The sequence below is a fragment of the Oxyura jamaicensis genome, chromosome 3 (assembly GCF_011077185.1).
Source record: "Oxyura jamaicensis isolate SHBP4307 breed ruddy duck chromosome 3, BPBGC_Ojam_1.0, whole genome shotgun sequence".
NCBI lineage: Eukaryota > Metazoa > Chordata > Aves > Anseriformes > Anatidae > Oxyura > Oxyura jamaicensis.
The window spans coordinates 35,791,402-35,812,163 of NC_048895.1; the positions used below are offsets into that span (position 1 = coordinate 35,791,402).

At 39.0% G+C, this 20,762-nt stretch overlaps 1 protein-coding gene across 2 annotated transcripts in view; it reads left to right on the forward strand.

Annotated features, from left to right (window-relative positions):
- Nucleotides 1-20,762, forward strand: part of SMYD3 (SET and MYND domain containing 3) — a 372,579-nt gene that overhangs the window by 15,681 nt on the left and 336,136 nt on the right. For both annotated transcript variants that reach the window (XM_035321618.1, XM_035321619.1), the window contains exon 2: nucleotides 13,278-13,341. In XM_035321618.1, the coding sequence (XP_035177509.1) occupies nucleotides 13,278-13,341 (64 nt within the window). The remainder of the gene's footprint in view (nucleotides 1-13,277; nucleotides 13,342-20,762) is intronic.

The following is a 20,762-nucleotide window of genomic DNA, read 5'->3' on the forward strand; positions in this document are numbered from 1 at the left end:
AGCCATCACATACCGTTATCTATTTTATATTGCATTGAGTTTGCCTAAAACAGAATGCCTATCCATAAATCAAGCTCTTTGTTCCTGATTATTGTGGGCAGTGATGCAGGAACCGACTCTAATAGAATTTGCAACAAAGAAGTCAATGCATTTCTCCAGGGGTCATGGAGAATCCATAAACTCCCATGGGGCAGTTATTGGAGATGTATCTGCATGCAATAGAGCATAGCAGAGCTAAAGCCTTTTACTTAGTGCTTCTTGATGGAACAATTAATTTGACAGTGGTCACCATGAACGTTACCCTTCTTAGATGGGCTTCGCTGTACAGTCTTAGACACTTAAGCTTCAAGGTGATTTGAAGATCACAAATAATTCTTCCAAAAAGCTAGTTGGGTATCAATCATGGGAAATTTTGGTGAGGAGGATGGCCAAGGAGAGTAGGCTTTTTTTTTTTTTTTTGAGAATTGATTGGAATCAGAAGTGTTGAGGTACTAACAGATCAACTCCTGTTCTTACCACTGCCATCAGAGTGGTTCCAAAGAGTGTTTATCAATATGGTGATAGATGCTTTACTTATATAAACATTACCCCAGCTAGCTTGAGTTTTCAGTGCTTTTTACAGTGTGTCAGTGCACAGCTGATCAGCTGTGGTCCGCCCTGAAACACAAAGATGATTTTAGTGTCAAAGCTCATTTACTTTTTCACTGGTCACAGTACAGCAATCCTTGCTCCAAGAAACTCACCTGACTGTGTCATTTGTTACTCTATTACTGCCTTCATCCTGTGCTGTTGTAGTCGGTGAAAATCTTGTCAAAGACTACAGTGGTACAAGGAAGTCCATCACTGAACAGTAGGGTGGTATTATACAGTGTAAGTTTTATCTCCTGCACTCAGAATTCATTATCGGTGTAAACTCTAGTTTTTGTTTGCAGAAATCTATGGTTTTCCTCCTTTTATTTGTGTAGTAAACATAAATCCAGTATCCTTTATCCAGTATTTTTACCTGCAGCTGTCAACTCACGTAATAAATGTTTTCTACTAGAAAACATTGTGTGAATGGTTTTGATGTATGCATCCTAGGTATGCTTTCATAAATAGTTTTTGTTGTCTTAGAAAATATGCTTGAACAGTTTTAACTGTAAATCAAGTATTTGGGAGCTTACTTGATTTTTTCAAGTCATTCAGCTAAGAGTTATCATATTCTTAATAACTGCATAGGTTGAGCAAATTCTAGGAGATGAGGATATCCAAGAATGAGTAATTCTATCTTAAAAACATGCTTCTCTGGTACAGAAATGAACTTCAGCTGCTTTTTGGTTTATTTCTTTAAAAGAATTCCAGTTAAATATTATATAATGGTAGGATGCTTTATTCTGCCACTTTGTCTGTTGTCAATTAGTTTGGTCAATGCTTAGTATGTAATTTTTAATGCTCTACAAATTAAATGTAGTGATGTACTGCATTTAGGGTTTGTTTTTCTTGTGAGGATTCTGAAGTGTTTATATTTCCTCTTGATTTCTCAGTGTCATTTTCTTTTCAAAGTCAGTGTCACTGTAAAAAAAAAAAAAAGGGCAAACATATATTTTTATATATATAACAACTTCTATAGCATGTAAATACATTAATGAATTGGTAATCCATTATGTTTTTATCCTTAGCTAAGGATAACTTTTTTTTTTTGATATCTATTCTGAAGTATTTTACCGAGTCCAGGTCTGTTCTAGTTTTCTTCCCACACACGGTTTGTGATGGTTCTATTAAGTACATAATTTTTGCTTGAAAATAGTTGTATGTTCTTTTACGGTCATAAAAACAATTGTCTTGGCACTACCTATCATATATTAATCTGTTTAGTGTCTTCACAGTATCTTTGGTTTAGGGTTATGTGTTTATATATGACCGGTTTTAGCAGATGACTGTCTATTTATTTTTTTGGCAGTGTCATTAATTGTTCAGAAGCCTTTTATCCCCAAATCCAATAGTTTTTCAGACAAACCTTGAACATCTGTTTGTAATTCTGTCTTGAACATTGCCAACACAAATTAGTCTTGCAAGCTCAGTTCATGTTTTAGCTCAAGTTCATGAGTTTAACAAGAACGATTAATACCAAACTAATGTACTAGTCTGGATTTCTACCCTGGGTTTTTCAAAAAGCTTTGCAAACACAAACCTGGGTTTTTCACAAGCTTTGCAAACACAAACCTTGCCGTTTCCAAGTCAGGTAGATGACTGACTCTCTGGGGCGAGATGCTGCTGATGTCCCCTTAACTCAAGGGTTAGGACGAGGAATGCAGAAAAATCATTTAAAAACTGTGTGTGTTGGAGGTGGATTGATCCATCAGTCCTTGGCTGATACTGTGCTGCTTTAAAAAATAAAAAACACAAGTAAAAACAAAGAACCTCCACCAAATTTATAAATTAAGAGTTTAGTCATCAGCCTTGGTTTTCTGTCTTCCATGGAAGGTCTCATCTTCAGCAATGCAACAATCTGTTATCATGCTGGGAGTTTTTTTTATCAAATTGGATGAAACAGTCACTTCACATGAAGTGCAAACGCATGGTCCTGAATCAGCAGATTATTCTGTGTCAGCATCTTAATGTATCATTTCCCAGTTTAAAAAGGCTTAGTTGGGAAACATCTGCCAGATCTGCAGCACAAAATGTAGCATAAATGCAAGCTTTTCAGGTTTTGTTAAGGTTTCTCTCTGTTGTGAAGAATTCCTGTGAAATGAAACATACAGTAGATGAATACTTCAAGCAGTAAAATGAGCGAAGTGTAGGGATTACACCTGCACCTGCAGAGCTGCAGAAGGGGTGGGTGCCTGAGCTGTCATGGGGGTGCAGCTCTGAGGTCGGGCATCTCGCAGTGTGCTGCTCCTGGGGTGATGGCGGGCGAGCCCAAATGGTGGTGAACTGGGTGCAGTGTGTTCATGAGGCATGGGAGGAGATAGTGATAAGCAGCCCATAAGGTGCAAAATTGAGGCTAGGAAGAAAGAAGACTAGGGGAGGTTGTGTATATGGATGACATATATATATATATATATGTGCATGTACATGCTTGAGAAACTTTTATTTTGCAGTCTTAATGAAAGTGAAGTTTTTACAGACCAGTATGATTGTGACAGATTATTCCTCCCCATGCACTTTCTTGGTTCATTGGTTTGGGGCCTGGATGACTCTAGAAACTACAGGAGGTTCATGTTTTTCAAATAGGTGCTGCTGGCATTTCTCTTACTCTGCAAAGCATAGCACTGCTGTTAATTTTAACACTATTATTTAACTTGTGCTGAAAAGCCATATCATTTCTGTTCCATGTTAACAAAAACTCTAGTGCTCTTCCAGCTTTTGTCCATCACAATAAGCCTTCGAAACCTTTGCTCTCTCCCTTTGCTAATAGGGAATAACATTTCTCATTTTCTTGTACCGTACTCTACAAAGTCTCATTCCATGGTTGTTGAACTGAAACAAATAGTCTGATTTTTGCTCATGTCCCATTGCTGAAGCTACAGTATGATGATTAAAGGCTCACATTTCTTGGCCATGTAGAAAATGAGATTTAACTAAAGACTTATATTGAGGTAAACATATTTATGTTCCAGAACATACTAAAATAATAATTTTAGCTCTGGATAATCAAGTGAAATCCACATCATTTTATAACAAATTCATATCATTTTATAACTCTTCATATGAGTTCAAACCTCAGTGTCTATGCTGCTTTGAAGCTTTTTTCATACCAGTTGCAGTTTTTGAAATGGAAATGTGTCCATTGGTGTGTTGTGGTTGGTCCAGTTTGTCTGGAAAGTAGATGACAATCTCATGACAAATACTACGGCTTTATAGCTCCTCCTTTTTTTCAATATTTGCTATTTAACCTTGTTTTAAGAAAAAAAAGCAATGTCTACATGTATGGAAACATGTTGTATGTTGAAATTCCTATGACTTCATTAAAAATGGATTCCATTAATGAAAATAATAACTTCAGGTTTTTAAAAAGTACTTGGTTCTTTTTCATGTTAATGGCACGTCATTGTTTTATTTCTTGAAAAACAGACCTAGAAATGGAGAAGACATCACTTAGAAATACTTGGGATCTTTTATTAAAAATTAAACAAAACTAGCTCATGAGTTATTTGAATTCTGATGGTTACCCTACCCGAGTTTTATCTCAGATTTTTTACATTTAGAAGAGAATTTATTCCACACACTTTTTATTTATTTATTTATTTTCAAGTAAGAGCTGTGCTTAGTCTCCTAAAATGAAAAGTAGTTTCTGGGAGACACTGTATTATTCTGAATCTTCCGTAGTTGGAATAATTATCTATTATGTGCTTGTCGGCTACAGTCAGAAACATAACAGTACTAATAACAGATCTAGCCTGTGAGAGAGGATTTCAATTTGCAGATATATCTAAGCATGTGCATACCTTCGAGCATATCAGTGCTGCTGAAGTTTTCAGAATTAATCCCAGTGTTAAGTGTTTTCCTAGTCAAGCTGTTTTTTTCTTAACAAGGAAAGCTGTCTGGACCTGTCCTGAAGCTGGTGATGACTTTGAGTCCTAACATATACTTATGGCTTTAGACAATTTGTTTTTAAAGACCTTTCTGTTGGAAATCAACAAACGTGGAAACCATGAAGGATGTACAGCTTTTTCCTACCAGACTAATTGGTATGTAGAATGGCTGGGGAGGGCATTGGTGCAGCTTAACCCTAGTGCTCTTGACTATTAAATTATAAGTACTTTATTCCTGAAAATGTATAGGCATTACTATAGCTGTGCAGGCATTTCTTTTGACTTTTTTAAAAATCTCATTTAAATGGAAAAGGGAAACTGCAATAACTAATTTTTTAAACTGAAGAAACATCAATTACACTTTTAGCCATAGGATGTCACCAGAGTACAGAGTACTGTGTGTGATTAAGTGATGTGGAATTGATTTATGGCTTTCTTCGGCTATTTGTTTTGGAGAGGGAGAAATCCAGCCCTGCGGAGGCTTTCTCAGATCAGTCGTTGCAGCATCTTGACCAGTCCACCAATCTGACTGTTAGATTGACAGTATTGCACAAGACACTGGTTCGGGACATAGTCCTGCTTCTGTAGGGGCATTCCCACTGGATGGGGTGGGGGGCTGAAATGCACGAGAAGTGAGCGCATGTCACTGCATGGTTCAGTCTTGGCATTTCTGTGCTATTGTTACTGTGGAGTGTTTTGCAGAGGTCTTGGAAGCAATTTTTGTCTTTGGAGTATGGTTTGATTTTTTTGGGTGGTCCTGTGTAGAACCAGGAGTCGGACAGGTTGATCCCTGTGGGTCCTTCCAGCTCAGGATGCTCTGTGAGGGGAGTCAGAAGAGAAGATGTCTGAATCCAGAATCTGTTGGAGAAAGGATAGAGGTGTGACAATGGATTTTATTTAAGCAGTTGATAGGAAGAAACTCTGTAAAATCTCTCAGATCAAGTTGTTTGAATGTGATCCCTCTGATATGAAGTGAAAATTACTGTAAGAAGTATAAAATGGAAAATGATTATAGTAGTGATTCAGTAAGAGTATTGGGTACTGTGCTATGTATGTGAAAGTCCACTCTTTACAGGTATTTCCAAGCTACATTTTGTTTTGTTCTTGCCCAGAAATTATTGGCAGATAAAAGACATTTTGGGGCTGATGGGGAATCAAGTAAGACTTCTCCAACCAAAAAAATCAAGTCCCTTTTAATCTAGAAAATGGGAAAGGAAAATCTGAAATGGGGAAGTTGATGAAACATGAGGAAATTAGGGAAAAAATATGATCAGTGGCAAGAAGACCAAAATGTGTTAGCCTGGAAATAACAAAAAGACAGGAAAGTATCTAATAAAATATAGAAGATTTGAGAAAAGTACATGTTTAAATAATTTTTAAATAATGTTTAAATAAATCCCCCCAAAATGGAAGGTGTGTATTTATGACAGTTTGAGACCCATCATTCAGCTTGACTACAAGAGAAGTGTATAGGCAGATACTTGTAAGTTTGTTTAGGTGTTTGTAAATCTGCTAAAAGTTATGTTTCCTCAGGTTTTGCTAGTGCCTCTTAGTGGTATGGAACTGTTCAGGAGAGCAAACAGCAGTCCTGTCACGAGTAGTCTGCAGTTCTGACAGGCTGAGTTTAGACTCAGCATTAGAAGTGCTTTTGTTTGTGTAGAATCGCTGCCTGAGGAAAACTTAGAGAATCACAGAGAAGTCTGGGTTAGAAGTGACCTTAAAGATCACCTGGTTCCAACCGCCTGCCATGGGCAGGGACACCTCCCACCAGACCAGGTTGCCCAGGGCTGTGTCTGGCCTGGCCTTGGACACCTCCAGGGATGGGGCTTCTCTGGGCAACCTGTTCCAAGGCCTCTCCACCCTCGTAGTGAAGGGTTACTTCCTAATATCAAATTCTACCCTTTTAAAGTTTAAAACTGTTACTTTGTCCTATCACCACAGTCCCTTACAAAGAGTCCCTCTCCTCAAGTGCCATATTGGTACAGTTTCTTTGCTTGGAATATTTCAGTTTTTGTTCAGCGCTTTCCGGATGTGTTCAGTCAGGAATGAGGGGACTTCTTGATGTATCAGTTCATATTTGGAAATGGAAGAGCAAATAAGGTGATGATGTAAAAAGCCTCTAAAAAACAGGTGTCCTGAAAAACATAAATATGGGCAAGAAGAGAAAGGGTAATGAGCTAGAAAAGCTGACAAAGATATTTCTCTGTGAGAGGGTCATAGAGGTTTAAATTTCACTGAAAATCATAGATCCATATGATCCAAAAGGCAAATACTAGCTGGAAGAAAGTATTTACTATAATAATATATTTCAGAGTAACCACATTGTTTTTGTCGAATGTTGACCTATGGGCATTGTATTTGTCATCTTTATCAGGTGAAAAATGAAAGATGGGATATTTTGTAATACTTGTGGCTGCATTGGATTGCAACCACATGGTCAAGAAATGAGCCTTTAAAAGTATCACATGTGGCTTTTCTTTTGTTTTTCAGTTGTACGTATGACCTTTTGATATTGTAAAATATAATCTTTAGTTTTTGTCAGTTTTTGGCATTTTTATTTAATTAAAATTCCAGGGTGTAATGAAGGTACTGTGTGACTGAAGTTAATCATTTTAAGCCTTAAATTGCTGAAGGCATGTTGGCATGCCATCTGCAGACAAACACTGAAGATTGCCTTCATTTGAGAGAAACAGTGTCGAAGTAGCTTTCCAGGGCAAGTAGGCTTAGGAGGCAATTTGAAACTGTTTGCCTTGTGCTCTTAAAGCCAAATTTTGTTGTGTTTCTGCATCACTGCTCTCAGTTGGGGATAATCACTGTGTTCGCACGCAAGTATTGATTTTTTTGTTGTTGTTGTGATAGCATTTGTTTTATTCATCCTTTCCCTTTGATAAACTGGTTGCATGCATGTGTGTATATATATGTATTTATATAAAAGGTAGAAGTTATTTTATTTTTAAAGCTAGTTTGTCTTCTAGAATAAAAAGGGACTGTTTTGGGAGATACTGAGTGCTTCTCCTGAATATTTTCAGGTGGAGGGAGCAGAATGTGGTTTTGTACTACTGAAATGACTTCTGGAGCTTTCTCCTTGTTTTTAGTAGACCTGTTTTCCTGTACATCCTTGAATTGGTTAGGATCAGATGTAAATATTCAATGAAGAAGTAGGATGCAAAATAAAGACTAAATTTCTTGCCTACTGAAGGTGATAACTGTAAGATATTTGTTCTTAAAAGTTCATTCAAGAATTTTGTTGGAAAATTATATCTGAAACATCAGGTACCGGCTCAACATCAAGTTGTATAATTTTCTCTTCTTGGTTATATCAGAAAAAATACTGTACTTCCAGCAGCTGTATTTTCAGGAAAGTACTTTTTTCTTCACTGTAACAAAAGGAGAATCTTCTACTTGTGGCTCTAGATAACTTTTTTCAATTCCAGTGAAGAATATTGCACCATTTTGTGAGCTCTGGATATTTTAAAAATATTACATCTTTTCAAAATACGGTGAAGTGCTCTAAAAATAACACTTTCTTATCAGAAGTTAATGCTACTACTACGGCATGAGCACAAGACTAGCTTCTACATGAGAGTAAATGAAAATCTACCCAATGGGATGTTTATTTATTTATCTTGCTTCAGCTGTGGCTCCTTCAAATCCCAAAAGAAGAAAAAGCTAAATATCCAACATAAATCTTATATGAAAACATGATTCTAGATCAAAGTAATTATTGTAGACTACAACAAAGTTTTATTTGGAAAATATTTTTTTTAGAAGTTTTGGACCAGGCTTTCTTCAGAAGAATCAAGCTGCAGGAGAAGAATTAAGGGAGATGATAGCAGATGCACAGAAGCAGATGAGGAATACCATCCAGAACACCCAGTTTGAAGTAACATGACCCAGCATGTTTATCACCTACCTAGGGTATATGTTTAAGCCAAATAAAGGTAGCATATATGTGAAGATGATAGTTGTAAAATCTGAACAGAACCGAGGCTCATTCTAAGCTGATGGGTTCTCTCTTCCCTCATCTATCTGAATTGTTTTTTTGCATATAGAAAGTATCCAAAAACTCTTCAGGGTGTTAAATACAAGGTTAGCTGTAACAAGAATTACAGAAAATAGTAGAGAATGTGAGCAATTGAGGTGGCATGTGAGACTTAAGCAGTGGGAAGTTTACTTGGTATGCCAAACAAGCTGTATTTTTGTATATGTTACTAGGTCGTTTGCAAGAGAGCACAAGTGCCTGAACTTCTGTCACAAGACAAGTGCTTTGGTTATTCATGTTTTCTCCCTTTCTTTCCTGGACAATGTAATACCACTTCTTTATTGTGTTCAGGTGTAAAGTAGATGATTGTACTTGGAAATAAGTGTTTTTTTTTGTATGTGAAAGGTCTCTCTTAGATTTCACTTGAAGAGATGTCTGATGGTTAGCTGTGGTTACTATATTTTAAACATAGGTCATTCTCACTACCCCTTGAAAAGCTACTTCTCCCTAGTGCTGCTCTTACGTTAAAATTAATTTGTATGCTTTCTTAATAAAGTGTGCAAGTGGGGCATTTTGTGGCATTTTTGTGTGACTTGTAGGGCATGGATTTCAAAGAATTCCTGCTCATAATATGCATGTAGGCTCCAGAGGTGGGATGAAACCTCAGCAGCCTCATAAGTAGGGACCACAGAGGAGGTGAACTGGTGGCTTCTCATCCACCAGTGTGTCTCTGGCAGAATAGGCCTGATGCCATGGAGGGAAGGGGAAGCCATATGAAGGTGGTGCCCTGGGCTTGGGTCACTGCCCTTATTGCTTGCTAAGGGCTTGGATTTGGGGTGTGCTGTAAGCTTGGCAGGCCGTGGAATTGTTATTTCCCTGCCCAGGCCTTCCCCCAGCACCCTTTGTCCTTGTCACCAGAGCCATGTTACTGGTTTTGGTGTGCTGGAGATGCCTCCACCGGTGCCCATGCAGATGATCAGCCGTGTTGTACCACGGTGTTACCTGTCTGCTGGGAGAGAGGGGAGGAAGGAAAGTGGTAACTGCATCACGTGTAACCCTGCTGCTCCCAGATCTACCAAGTTAAAAATGCTGTTTGTTATTAGCATATTTTTAGCATATGCTCTAATATGATGATGAATGATGTGCTTGTTTATTGTGGGTATTGATTGCTTTCACTTTGTGATGGGTCTGCAATGCATGCACTTAGAAAATCCAAGTAGGCATCATGCACTTGATCTGTTCGATGGAATCAGAGGTCCAATAATTTGTTCAGGAAGTTAGCTCTACATGACATGCATCTGAAAGAGTATCTCTTTATAATGTGTTGTAGAGCAAGATTATTAACTGGAAAAAAGTATCAACAACAAAAATGCAGTAGGGAATTTGCATGAGATTGCCCTTTTGTCCTGCAAGCTGTGGCAGCATCAGAAGTGTGAATAAATTGTACAGCAAGGAGTGGTGAGAGTAGCCTGGTAATCAAATGTTGTGTTAGATGTAACACTTGTCTGGTGAGCGGGGGCTGAAAGTCAAGTGCCTGCAATCACCAGAGAAGTGCGGATGCATTTTCATTATAAATTAAGTAGCCTAATTGTGTTTGGTTGGGTTTCAGTGTTTTTTTAATTATATTAGGCTCTTCCCTAGCAAACAAAAATACTCCCATTCACTGGGGCCGGGTTGTTATTGGAGTGCTTTGATTAACTGCTCATTTGATGTTTCCAGAAGGGCGAGGTGTGGCACTAGTAGGGCCTCTGCCATCTGTGGCTCAGGTGGATCGTATCAGATGAGATGCCATCCATACCCTGGAGGTAACCTGAGGCTATCTCCGGGTGATATTCCCAAGTGATGGGAAATGTGCAGCTGTATTTGACAGTGACTTTGTTTCAATAAAGTCTGTAACAGATTTAGGTTGGAAATAAGGAGACATTTTTTTTTTTTCAGAATGAGCAGTCGGGCACAGGAATGGGTTGCCCAGGGAGGTGGTGGCATCAGCGTCTCTGGGGTTTTTAAGGAAAGGTTGGACCTCATGCTTAGGGGCATGGATCAGTGGGTGATATTGGTGGTAGGGGGACGGTTTAACCAGATGATCTTTAAGGTCTTTTCTAACCTTAATGATTCTATGATTCTAAATTATTGAGAACTACAGGAATAAACTAGGCAAATTATCCTGTTTTTTAAAGTGTTCTAGGACATAGAAACCATGTATACATGAATTTTATTCTCAAATTCAGGTTAAATGTGTTAGATCATGCTCTTCTTCATTTAAAATGTCATGTTGCAAGGCTCATGGATGCTCTAAGATCTTTCTTGTAGTCCACAAGGGAGAACAGGACTGGGGGTGGTGGGGAGCAACAATTCCATCAGTAGTTGCAGCATCCAAGTCTCTAAGTGCCATCCTACCTCTACTTCAGAGAAACACCAAAAGATGCATGGATTGTTCATCTGTTATGTACTGCCAGCAGGGAGCCACCTTATTCAAATACTCTGACTGGTAGCGTCAGTCTGGCAAAACTCCCAAGTTTTGAGTGTTGGTCCCTAGATTTTTGTGCATATTTATTTGTTACTGCAGCATTGTTAACTCCTCTGGGACAAAGGATATGAAGGATCTAATCCTGTAAAGTACTGAAACTCCAGCAGGTGCTGAAGGAGTTCAGTACTTTGCGGCAACAAGGTCCACTAATTGTTTGACAAAGAATAAATGTTTGTGACTTCACATTAATGATTCCAGTAAATCCTGGCATCTCTTAGAGTATACCAAGGTAAGGCCTGTTTGCAGCTTATTAATGTTGTCAGATCTGGTCTCCTGATGGGAGGATGTGAAATCAGTAGGGGAGAGTTGTCCAGTGCTTATGGACGTTCATTCATTCAAGTTCTGGCTGCAGAAACTTAGAATTACGCTGCTCTGGAAATCCGTGTTGTACTGGTTGATGTTCTGCCAGTTTGGTACTTCAGTGTGTATGTGACTGAAATTGGCAGTGCTGTGTTAGCTAACACCTAACTTGTGTTTAGATGGATAGTATTTAGAATAAAAGCAGTCTGCCTTGAATGTTTTGCTCAGTCATTCTGCAGCAAACAGCGACAATTGAAGTTTGATGGAGTCTGCTAGCATAGGTGTAAAATATTGAGTATAAAGAAGGTATCAAGAAAAAGGGGTTGGAAGATCCTTCGTGCCTTTCTGTGATTCTGTAAAGCTATGTGAAGTAGAACTATAGAGAAAAGCAGAGGCGACGTGCACAGTGGCAGTCTTGAAGGTTATGGCCATGCAGATGGACAGCTAAACATCAGACCTCTAGCTCTAGGTGTTTTCACTTTTAATCTTGGTTGGTAGGCAGATGTTTTTAGTGATAGCATTGCCAATGACAAATCTGATTTGAAAAGTTGACTGGCAGACTCAAAAGGTAACAAAGCAAGTTAAAATTCTTGTAGCGTTATTTTTCAGTAATTTAAAAGGTCTAGCTTCAGAAAAGTGTGTGTCTACACTGTTAATTGAAAAACATCCAGAAAGAATATGCAAGTGGTATCTTAATGCTTCTTTTTGTCCCTGATGAAATATTCTGCTTAGTATTAAAAACGTGTGTCAAAACCTGTCGTGGTGGGAATTAAGTTGTGTGTCTCATCTGTGAGCATTTATTTATACCTGGAGTGCCTCTGATATCCAAATCAATGAGCAGTTCCAAACAACATTTCTGTTCATTTTTTGTTGTCTACAGTAATTTTTCTACTGCAGTGTGTTTTTCCCCAAATAACTCTGATGTGCACTACTAATCTGGAATGGGATATACAGTCTTCTGTCATAGGCTGGCTAAAAGGTGTCATTGCTCAACCTTGAAAATGAAGCAGCTCTCCCTGGCTGGCAAAATGAAGATTTCAGACTTGTTTCTATCTCTGAATTGTCCTCATGGATTGTACCTTAAAATCAAAAGCCTATTATGCATGCGCAAAGCTTTAGATTCAGTTTACGGGAATCTCAGAGTTGCTTGTTTTTTTTTTTTTTTTTTTTTTTTTTTCCAGTCTCCAGGACTCACTTATCAGGTAGGAAGGTAAGGGAGGCAATAGCAAACATATGCTTATATATGAAATATTTCTAAATTACATTTAACCTGGTAGATAACAGGAATACGTACAGAATCTTGTGCAACAAAATAGTGATTTTCATACAGTAGATATTAAAAAATTGTTACTTGATTTTAATGATCTGTACATTCAATTTTCTACAGGAAATTGAGGGGATGGGAGCATCAAAATCTGTCTTGTTTATACTGGTCTGAAATTAGTATTTTTTTCTATTGAACCAGAAATATTTTCTTAAGACAGAAATTTCTGCTGACAAGTCAACCTCAGCCTCAATGAAGTAATAATCTGATGTCATAACTGCAGCTTCACAGCAAGGTCTTGTTTAAGACGATGGCACTCGCTGCAAGACCCAAGACCATTAGTAAATATATTTTCTACCTGTTATGCTCAGCTCCAGTTATAATGTCTAGTTATATATCTACAAAATCAAACTCCTCGGGATTGTAGCTGTATGGCACAAAAAAGGCATGTTTGGTATCTCTGCTGTGGATCCAAAGTGGCCCCGAGTCCTATTGTGCAAATAACTTTGTATTTAAGTATGCCATTTCTTCTCATGCTACGATGCCTTTTAGACTACTGTTTTATTTTTTCCCCTTTTATTCCAGATACTTTTCTTGCCTTGGAATATTTGAAAGCTGTTAGTTAGTTATGTAAGAAGAATAAATATAAAACTATTTGTATTTATAACTGACTTTTTTTCTTTCAAACAGGAATGAACATCTGCACAGATGCTCTCAGTGCAAGGTTGCTAAATACTGTGGTAAATCTTGTCAGGTAAGATGAAAAATTACAGCTATAAAGTACTGAAGAAAAACAAGCATTTGAATACCTAATTTACAGGGTCTCCATACATTTTCCACACTGTCACACCTCCACATTTTTTTTGTTTGTAGTTACAGATGGAGACTGTAAACATGTTGTCTTGTTTTATTTTGAATATTCTCATAGTTAAAAATATAAGATTGTAATCAGAGAGACAGAAAGAACCAAGATGAAATGTGTGGTGCTTGGTTAGAGGGGGAGGAAGGCTTCTGGTCTCTGAAGTTTCTAAGCCAGTTTTGCAGTGAAACCATTTGTATTTCAAGGATAACTTTTATCATGGAAAAGTATATATGCTTTTTTTTTTTTTTTTTTTTTAAAGAGGAAGAAAGATGTTAATTTGCAGAGAAGAGAGCTTTGGGCAAAACTGTAGCTCTGAGGGGGGTATCACGAAGATGGAGCCAGGCTTTTCACAGCGATGGATGGTGGGATGACAAGGGACAATGGAAATAAGTTGAAGAAAGAGTGCTTCAGGTGCAATAGAAGGAAAAGCTTTACCTTGAGGACAGCCAAGAAGTGGAACAGGCTAGCTAGGGTAGTTGTGCCATCTGTATGTTTAGAGGGTTTCAAGACCTGGCTGGACAAAGCTCTGAGCTGGGTCTGACCCTGGAATTGACCCTGTTTTGTCACTAGAAATCTCCAGAGATCCCTTCCAATTGTAATTATCCAAGGATTTTATCCTATGAAACAGTTCTTAATGGTGTTCATCCGTAAAACTTTAGCTTTTCTATTTGGTATGTTTTGTCACTGGAGCTTGTGCACAGAAATTGGTGAGACATGGTATCAAATGGTCATGCAAGGGTAGGTGATTGTGTAAGGTGTGATATGTTATAGAACCAGCATCTGAGATTCAAACCATATGGTTTGCCTTATTGAACCCTTGAGGTTTTTACATGATTTCTCTTAGCATTGCATGGTAATTTGTTTGTTTTTCCTAAATAGAGAAAAGTGAAGAAAGACAACTAATAGTCAAAATGAAATAGTAGTGATACTCTATCAAAGGTATAGTAATTTAACTTCCGTCATTGACCTTCAAATGATCCTTTCACATCTTACGTGCTTCAGAAACAGTTCTGCCTTACTATGATCTGCAATGTTCTCAACAGGCCAGAAACCCCCCCTTTTTGGTATTAAAACATATGGAGGGAGAAAGGAGGAAGATAAGTCATCTTGATTCATTGTACAGCAAATGCGTGCAATGTACATTAGGTGCTTACTGTAGCATCAATAATAGTGCCACAAGTAGATTTATTACAGAAAAATATGACTGAAGAATATAAAAGACCAGAGTTATTTTTAAGGTAAGTTCAAATCAAGTATGTGTCAGGAGAGTATTTGGGAAATCTTCTGTTGGCAAGTCTAATGTGAAATGAGACAGCATGCGGCACTCCCTGTGCTGGCACTGACCAGCATGAGCAAACCTGCAAGGTGTAATGCAGTAGCCTCTTCTAGCCTAAGTTGTAATAACAATAAAACTAGGAAATAGGGCTTCCTTTGCACAAATAATTATGTGAACATCCTTCAAAGATTTGCACTGGATCATCTAAAGTCATCTGGGGCATCTTTGCTTTTGGCTTTCTGCTCTAGGGGTCTTGTGCTTGAAGCCAGCTCAAGTTTCTCTACCTCCACAACTGTAGGTGTTGATTTCAGTGAGACAGGCTAGAGCTACTGTAAGTCATCTGCACTTAACATGTTGTGTGTTTACTGTTATGTAGTATCTTGTGCTATTAATATCAATAAATTAATATTGAATTAATATTATATAGTGCTTTCTGATATTAGGTGGCAATTGAGAATAACTGAAATGGTTTTTTTTCTAGACAAAACAGGGAATTTATTGGGACTGGCAGCTCAGGGCAAATGATCTGAATAAAACTCAGACCAATCAGATCCATTTTCTCTTGAATACTGTCCACTATTTCATATTTCTTTTGAAAAGCTATCTAAACTGCTCTGCAGCTCTGTTTTTATAGCAGCCCTTAGCAAATCTTTCCTTAGCCAAGCCAAAGCTTTTGTACTCTACTTAGCCTCTGTAGATTTAGTGCAATTCCTTAATAAGTGCATTTGTAATTGAACTAATTGCTGAGCAAAATAAACAGCAGGGTATTAAATCAAATTGCAGTTTGCAGATTTAAAAAGAACATTGGCAAAACAGGACAATTTTATTTTTCTAAATACAGACCAACTTAGAAATGCATATTGTACAATTTACGCTTAGTTGAATGATTTTATTTTGGGAGTTTTCTGGTTACATACAGTAAGTTAAAGCAGAAAGCAAACTGACTTTCAAAAAAGAAAAATTAATATGAGCAGCTGAACTAGGTTTATGATAAAGGTAGACTTTGAAGGAAGCGACTACATTCAGCAGGGGATTTCAATGTTAGGATGTACCAAAATTAGACATTTTAAAGCTCTTTTAAAGATTTCTGGTAGAAACCTTTACTTGCTTAAAATATCAAATGGTTAAGAAAGTGTCTTTGCCCTACCATGTAGAGGAAGAAAGTTACTTTTGAAAGATGCTTCACTTACCTTGCAATGCGTTATCCTGCAAGGAGGTGTGTGGGTACAACAAGGAGTCATGAAGAAAACTATATGGGAATTGGAGTTCAGGTTTGCAGAAGTCTTATGTTGAAAATGAATATTTTGAGTGTATTGTGCCAAATTTAAGGAATCCCTGTTATCTCTTTTTAGGCCAGTTTGAACCTACTTGGTTTTACTTTAACTTAAATAAAACAAAAATCAAAAATGTGGGACTGAAGTGAACATCAGATCCTTTAGGCTGACCTGTTACAGAGTTTTCATTTCAGAATCACTTGTATGTAGGTCTATTAATTTTAAATGTTTTTTTTTTCAGTTGGACCTCATTGACTTGTGACCCTTGACACTTCTCTGCGGCAGCACCTTTCCCACCTTCTGATACCTATTTCCTCTAATTTTTTAGTGCTGTTTTCTAGTACTGTTATGTATGTTTTGTGTCCCTCCAAACATACAAAGTTACCACATCTGCTCTACCTCATAATCACTGTTGTGATCTCCTCATGCAGTGTTTATTAATTTGGTGTGTCCCATAGACTGGGGACCAGTGATGTAGATGATAATCCTCAACAAGTTGGGGAGTCACTTCAGGAAGAATTCAGAATATGCCATCATGGAATATTTTTTATGAAGTTATTTCAATAATAAGACACTTTTTAAAAATTCATCATTCAGAAATTACAAATTCTGACACTTCTAATTAACCGTTACCTCCCAATGTGAAAATATTCAACTTAATTTTTTTTGGATGTGCTGTAGTCTTTAATTGCTTTCCATGAGTGCATTAATTTGCAGGCGATGTTCAACTTTTTTTGGTGCTGTAGAGGAGATGAGGGAAACCTTAATTTTGTAAATATTGGCTTAGAGCCTTTCTTTCATAGGATTAGGGACTATTTGGAGGTGAGGATAAAATATCTCAGTACAAGAACAGACACGCATCTCTGTCAAGGCAAAACAGGTCAGCTAAAAGATAAGCAAGATCTTGCAGGCAGATGGAGGTGGTCAGTGCCAGTGCCCTGAGCCAGCAGGAGGTGATGCTGGGGCTGGATTAAGTGAAACACGGTGGTTTGCTGGCGTTTGCAAGTTGGTGGTTTGGCGAGGCAGGCTCTCAATCTGCCACCACTAAAGAGCTCTACACTGCAGTATTTTCTGAGCAGTTTGGGCTCTCGTCCCTTTTCAGTTGAGTAAAGGCTGAGAAATTGCAGATGGGATACACTGGGCTTGAATGAGAGCCACTGACCTAGGAGGGATTTTCTTTTTTAGTTTCTAAATGCAATGAAGTCTGTGGAAGGAGGGCCAGGTACTGCCCTGTACTGTCCTGCAGTTTGCTTTGCTTCTTTCTGGGTGTGTTTGTTTTTGATGGGGGGGGGGGGGGAAGTGTTGGAAAAACTGGAAGGACTTCCCTGGCAGGGAGTGAGCAGGACCAGACCAGGTGGCCATACCTTTGCAGGGTGGTATTTGCACTTCATGCTGGTTTGGGGATATAAAAAACCTGCCTGAAGTCCAGGACACGCAGAGTTCAGAAAACCTCCCATGGAGAACTGTGGGACTAACATAAATCCAGCAGTATCGTTAGACACTGGCTTTAAAAGTAAGTCTCTCCAGGATCACTGTTTTTTATAGTCAATATAGTTCTGTAACTTGTATCCTTGTTGTGTTGGTAGTGAGAAGGAATAGCGCTGTATCTCATTACACTTGATGCATTTGGAGCTTCATCCCCTCACCTGTCAGCAGGGAAGAAGCAAGTAGCAGTCCCTGTTCCAGCAGGCTTCCTGCAGAGGAGTCTGATTCCTTCTTGGCATCAGTTCCAGCCAAGCACTGCTCAGAAGAAAGCATCTGGTCTAACCATTGTTCTCATAGGGAAATGTGTCTCCAAGAAACGTGGCATATTATGCTGTGTGGTGCTGCATATTTTGTCTCATTAGGGCTTTATTGGTTGGGTAAGCTATTAATCATTTTGATGTCACCTTTAGCATACTTGAAATTCTGTGCAGCATTTGTGTAAGAAAAAAAAAAAGACAGGCTTGTTCCAAAGAACAATTTTAGTTTAAGTGGTATAAAAATGCCAATATAATTATATTACAGAGAATGACGTCTGGACATTTACAAGCATGACCTTATTTCTTCTAGACAAGACTAATTCTAATCACCAGTAGATAGTTAGCTTTTATTTGTCAGACAGTGTGTAGCACGAACTGTATTTGGATTAATGCCTTTTTGGTGTCATTTTTTCCCCCCATGTAGAGTTATGGGTAAAGGAAACAAAATCACAAATCTCCTATGTATGTGAAGGAAATAAATATTACAATTTATTTACTATGTGTAAGCCAAAGGTGGAGGGAAAACCCACAATGAAAGAACAAAGCTACTGGTGCTGAAGCCTGGTGCAAAGCTACTGGTGCTGAAGCCTGAAACAATTACCCTGCTTAAATACAGCTTTAAAATGCATGATAGCTTTGTCTTTGTAACTACAATGTCAATGTCTACAGGTATGATGTGGACTTGCACATTTCACTGTTGTTCCCTTTTTTATTGCTGAATGTATAATTGCTTTGTAGTAGATATTTTATCGTTTTCCATGTGGCACTTACCTTACAGAAACTGGTATTCTGAGTTTTTTTCTTAATGCATGTCTGAGAAAATGTCACCTTCAGAAGCTTTCAGTTATTCAGAGTTATTGTCACCTTAACAATTGTTTGCTGTGTCCTATTTTTTCAATTTGCTTTTAAAAAGTATTAAAAAACAGCTCAGTGTCTTCAAACCTATACTGCAAATATATGTATTAAATATTAACACATTAAGTCTTTACCTGAGATGGACTTGGAGATTTTGTAAAGTATAAACAGAATTTTGAGCTTGGAAAGACAGAAGGCAGAAAATAAAATGGTGATCAGACATTGACTCTGTCTTCTGGCGTGAGTTTCTTTTTGCTGGAAACTCCTTGTTGCTCTTCTGCACAGACTTGAGGGGAGGAAAAAAAAGACATTTCAATATATAGCAGGTTTCCCTCCCTAACCTTGTCATTCCTTCTCTGCTCTGCTAAGACAATGTTACTCATTGTAAGCCATTCTGATAAAAGTAGTCCATGAAATAAAAATTTCAGGCCCAAGTAGTACATGCAGCTATAATACTCTGGTTCCTTCAATTTTGGTTACGGCAACCCTTCCTGGTCTCTGAGCCCATTTTCTTACCGAATTAAAAACTCAGCTTGAATGGGGATATCAATTTAAGCTGCTGATGCTATAATTGCACAAATGAGCATGTTGCATAAAGGTAAAGAAAACTGTATATTAGGAGCATGGAACCAAAAATGAAGGTATCTCTTCTAGGTTTCTGTGCAGTTTTAATACCATTTTCACATACAGAATCATCTAGGTGGGAAGAGATGTCCAAGATCACCTCATCCAACCTCTGTCCTAACACATCCATATCACTAAGCTCTACATCTAAATGTCTTTTAAAGACCTTTGGGGATGGTGACTCGAACACTTCCCTGGGCAGCCCATTCTAATGCCTAACCACCTTTTTGGTAAAGAAGTTCTTCCTCAAAGTTCTTCCTCATGTCCACCCTAAAGCTCCCCTGGCCTCACTTTAGCCCATTCCCCCTCATCCTATTGCTGGGCATGTGCGAGAATAGACCAACCCCCACCTCGCTACAGCCTCCTTTAAGGTATTTGTGGAGTGAGATAAGGAGCCTCCTCTTTTCCAGGCTGATCAATCCCAGCTCCCTCAGCCGCTCCTTGTAAGACTTGTTCTCCAGACCCCTCACCAGCCTCGTTGCCCTTCTCTGGACTTGCTGGAGCACCTCCATGTCCTTCTTGTAGCGAGGGGCCCAAAACTGAATGCAGTACTTGAGTTATGGTATCACTAGAGCCGAGTACAGGGGGACAATCACTTACCTAGCCCTGTTGGCCCCACTGTTTCTTATACAGGCCAGGATGCTGTTGGCCTTCTTGGCCACCTGAGCACACTGCTGGTTCATATTCAGCTGACTCTCCACCAGTACTCCCAGGTCCTTCTCTGCCAGGCAGCTTTCTAACCACACATCTCCCAGCCTGTAGCGCTGTTTGGGGTTGTTGTGCCCCAGGTGCAGGACCCGGCACTTGGCCTTGTTGAACTTCATACCGTTGGCCTCGGCCCATCGGTCCAGCCTCTCCAGATCCTCCTGCAGAGCCTTCCTACCCTCGAGCAGATCAACACACGCACCTAACTTGGTGTCATCTGCAAACTTGCTGAGGGTGCACTCGATCCCCTCGTCCAGATCATCGATGAAGATGTTAAAGAGGACCGGCCCCAGCACCGAGCCCTGGGGGACGCCACTAGTGACTGGCCTCCAACTGGATTTGACTCCATTCACCATGACTCTTTGGGCCCGGCTACCCAGCCAGCTCTTAACCCAACAACGTGTGCGCCAGTCCAAGCCAAGAGCAGCCAGTTTCTTGAGGAGAATGCTGTGGCAAACAGTATCAAAAGCCTTACTGAAGTCAAGGTAGACCACATCCACAGCCTTTCCCTCATCCACTAAGCGTGTCACTTTGTCATAGAAGATCAGGTTTGTCAAGCAGGACCTGCCTTTGATAAACCCATGCTGACTGGGCCTGATCGCCTGCTTGCCCTGCAAGTACCGCGTGATGACACCCAAGATAATCTGCTCCATGAGCTTCCCTGGCACTGAGGTCAAACTAACAGGCCTATAGTTTCCTGGGCCTACCCTCCGGCCCTTCTTGTAGATGGGCATCACATTTGCTAGCCGCCAGTTGAGTGGGACTTTCCCCGATATCCAGGACTGCTGATAAATGATGGAAAGCGGCTTGGCCAGCTCCTCCGCCAGTTCTCTCAGT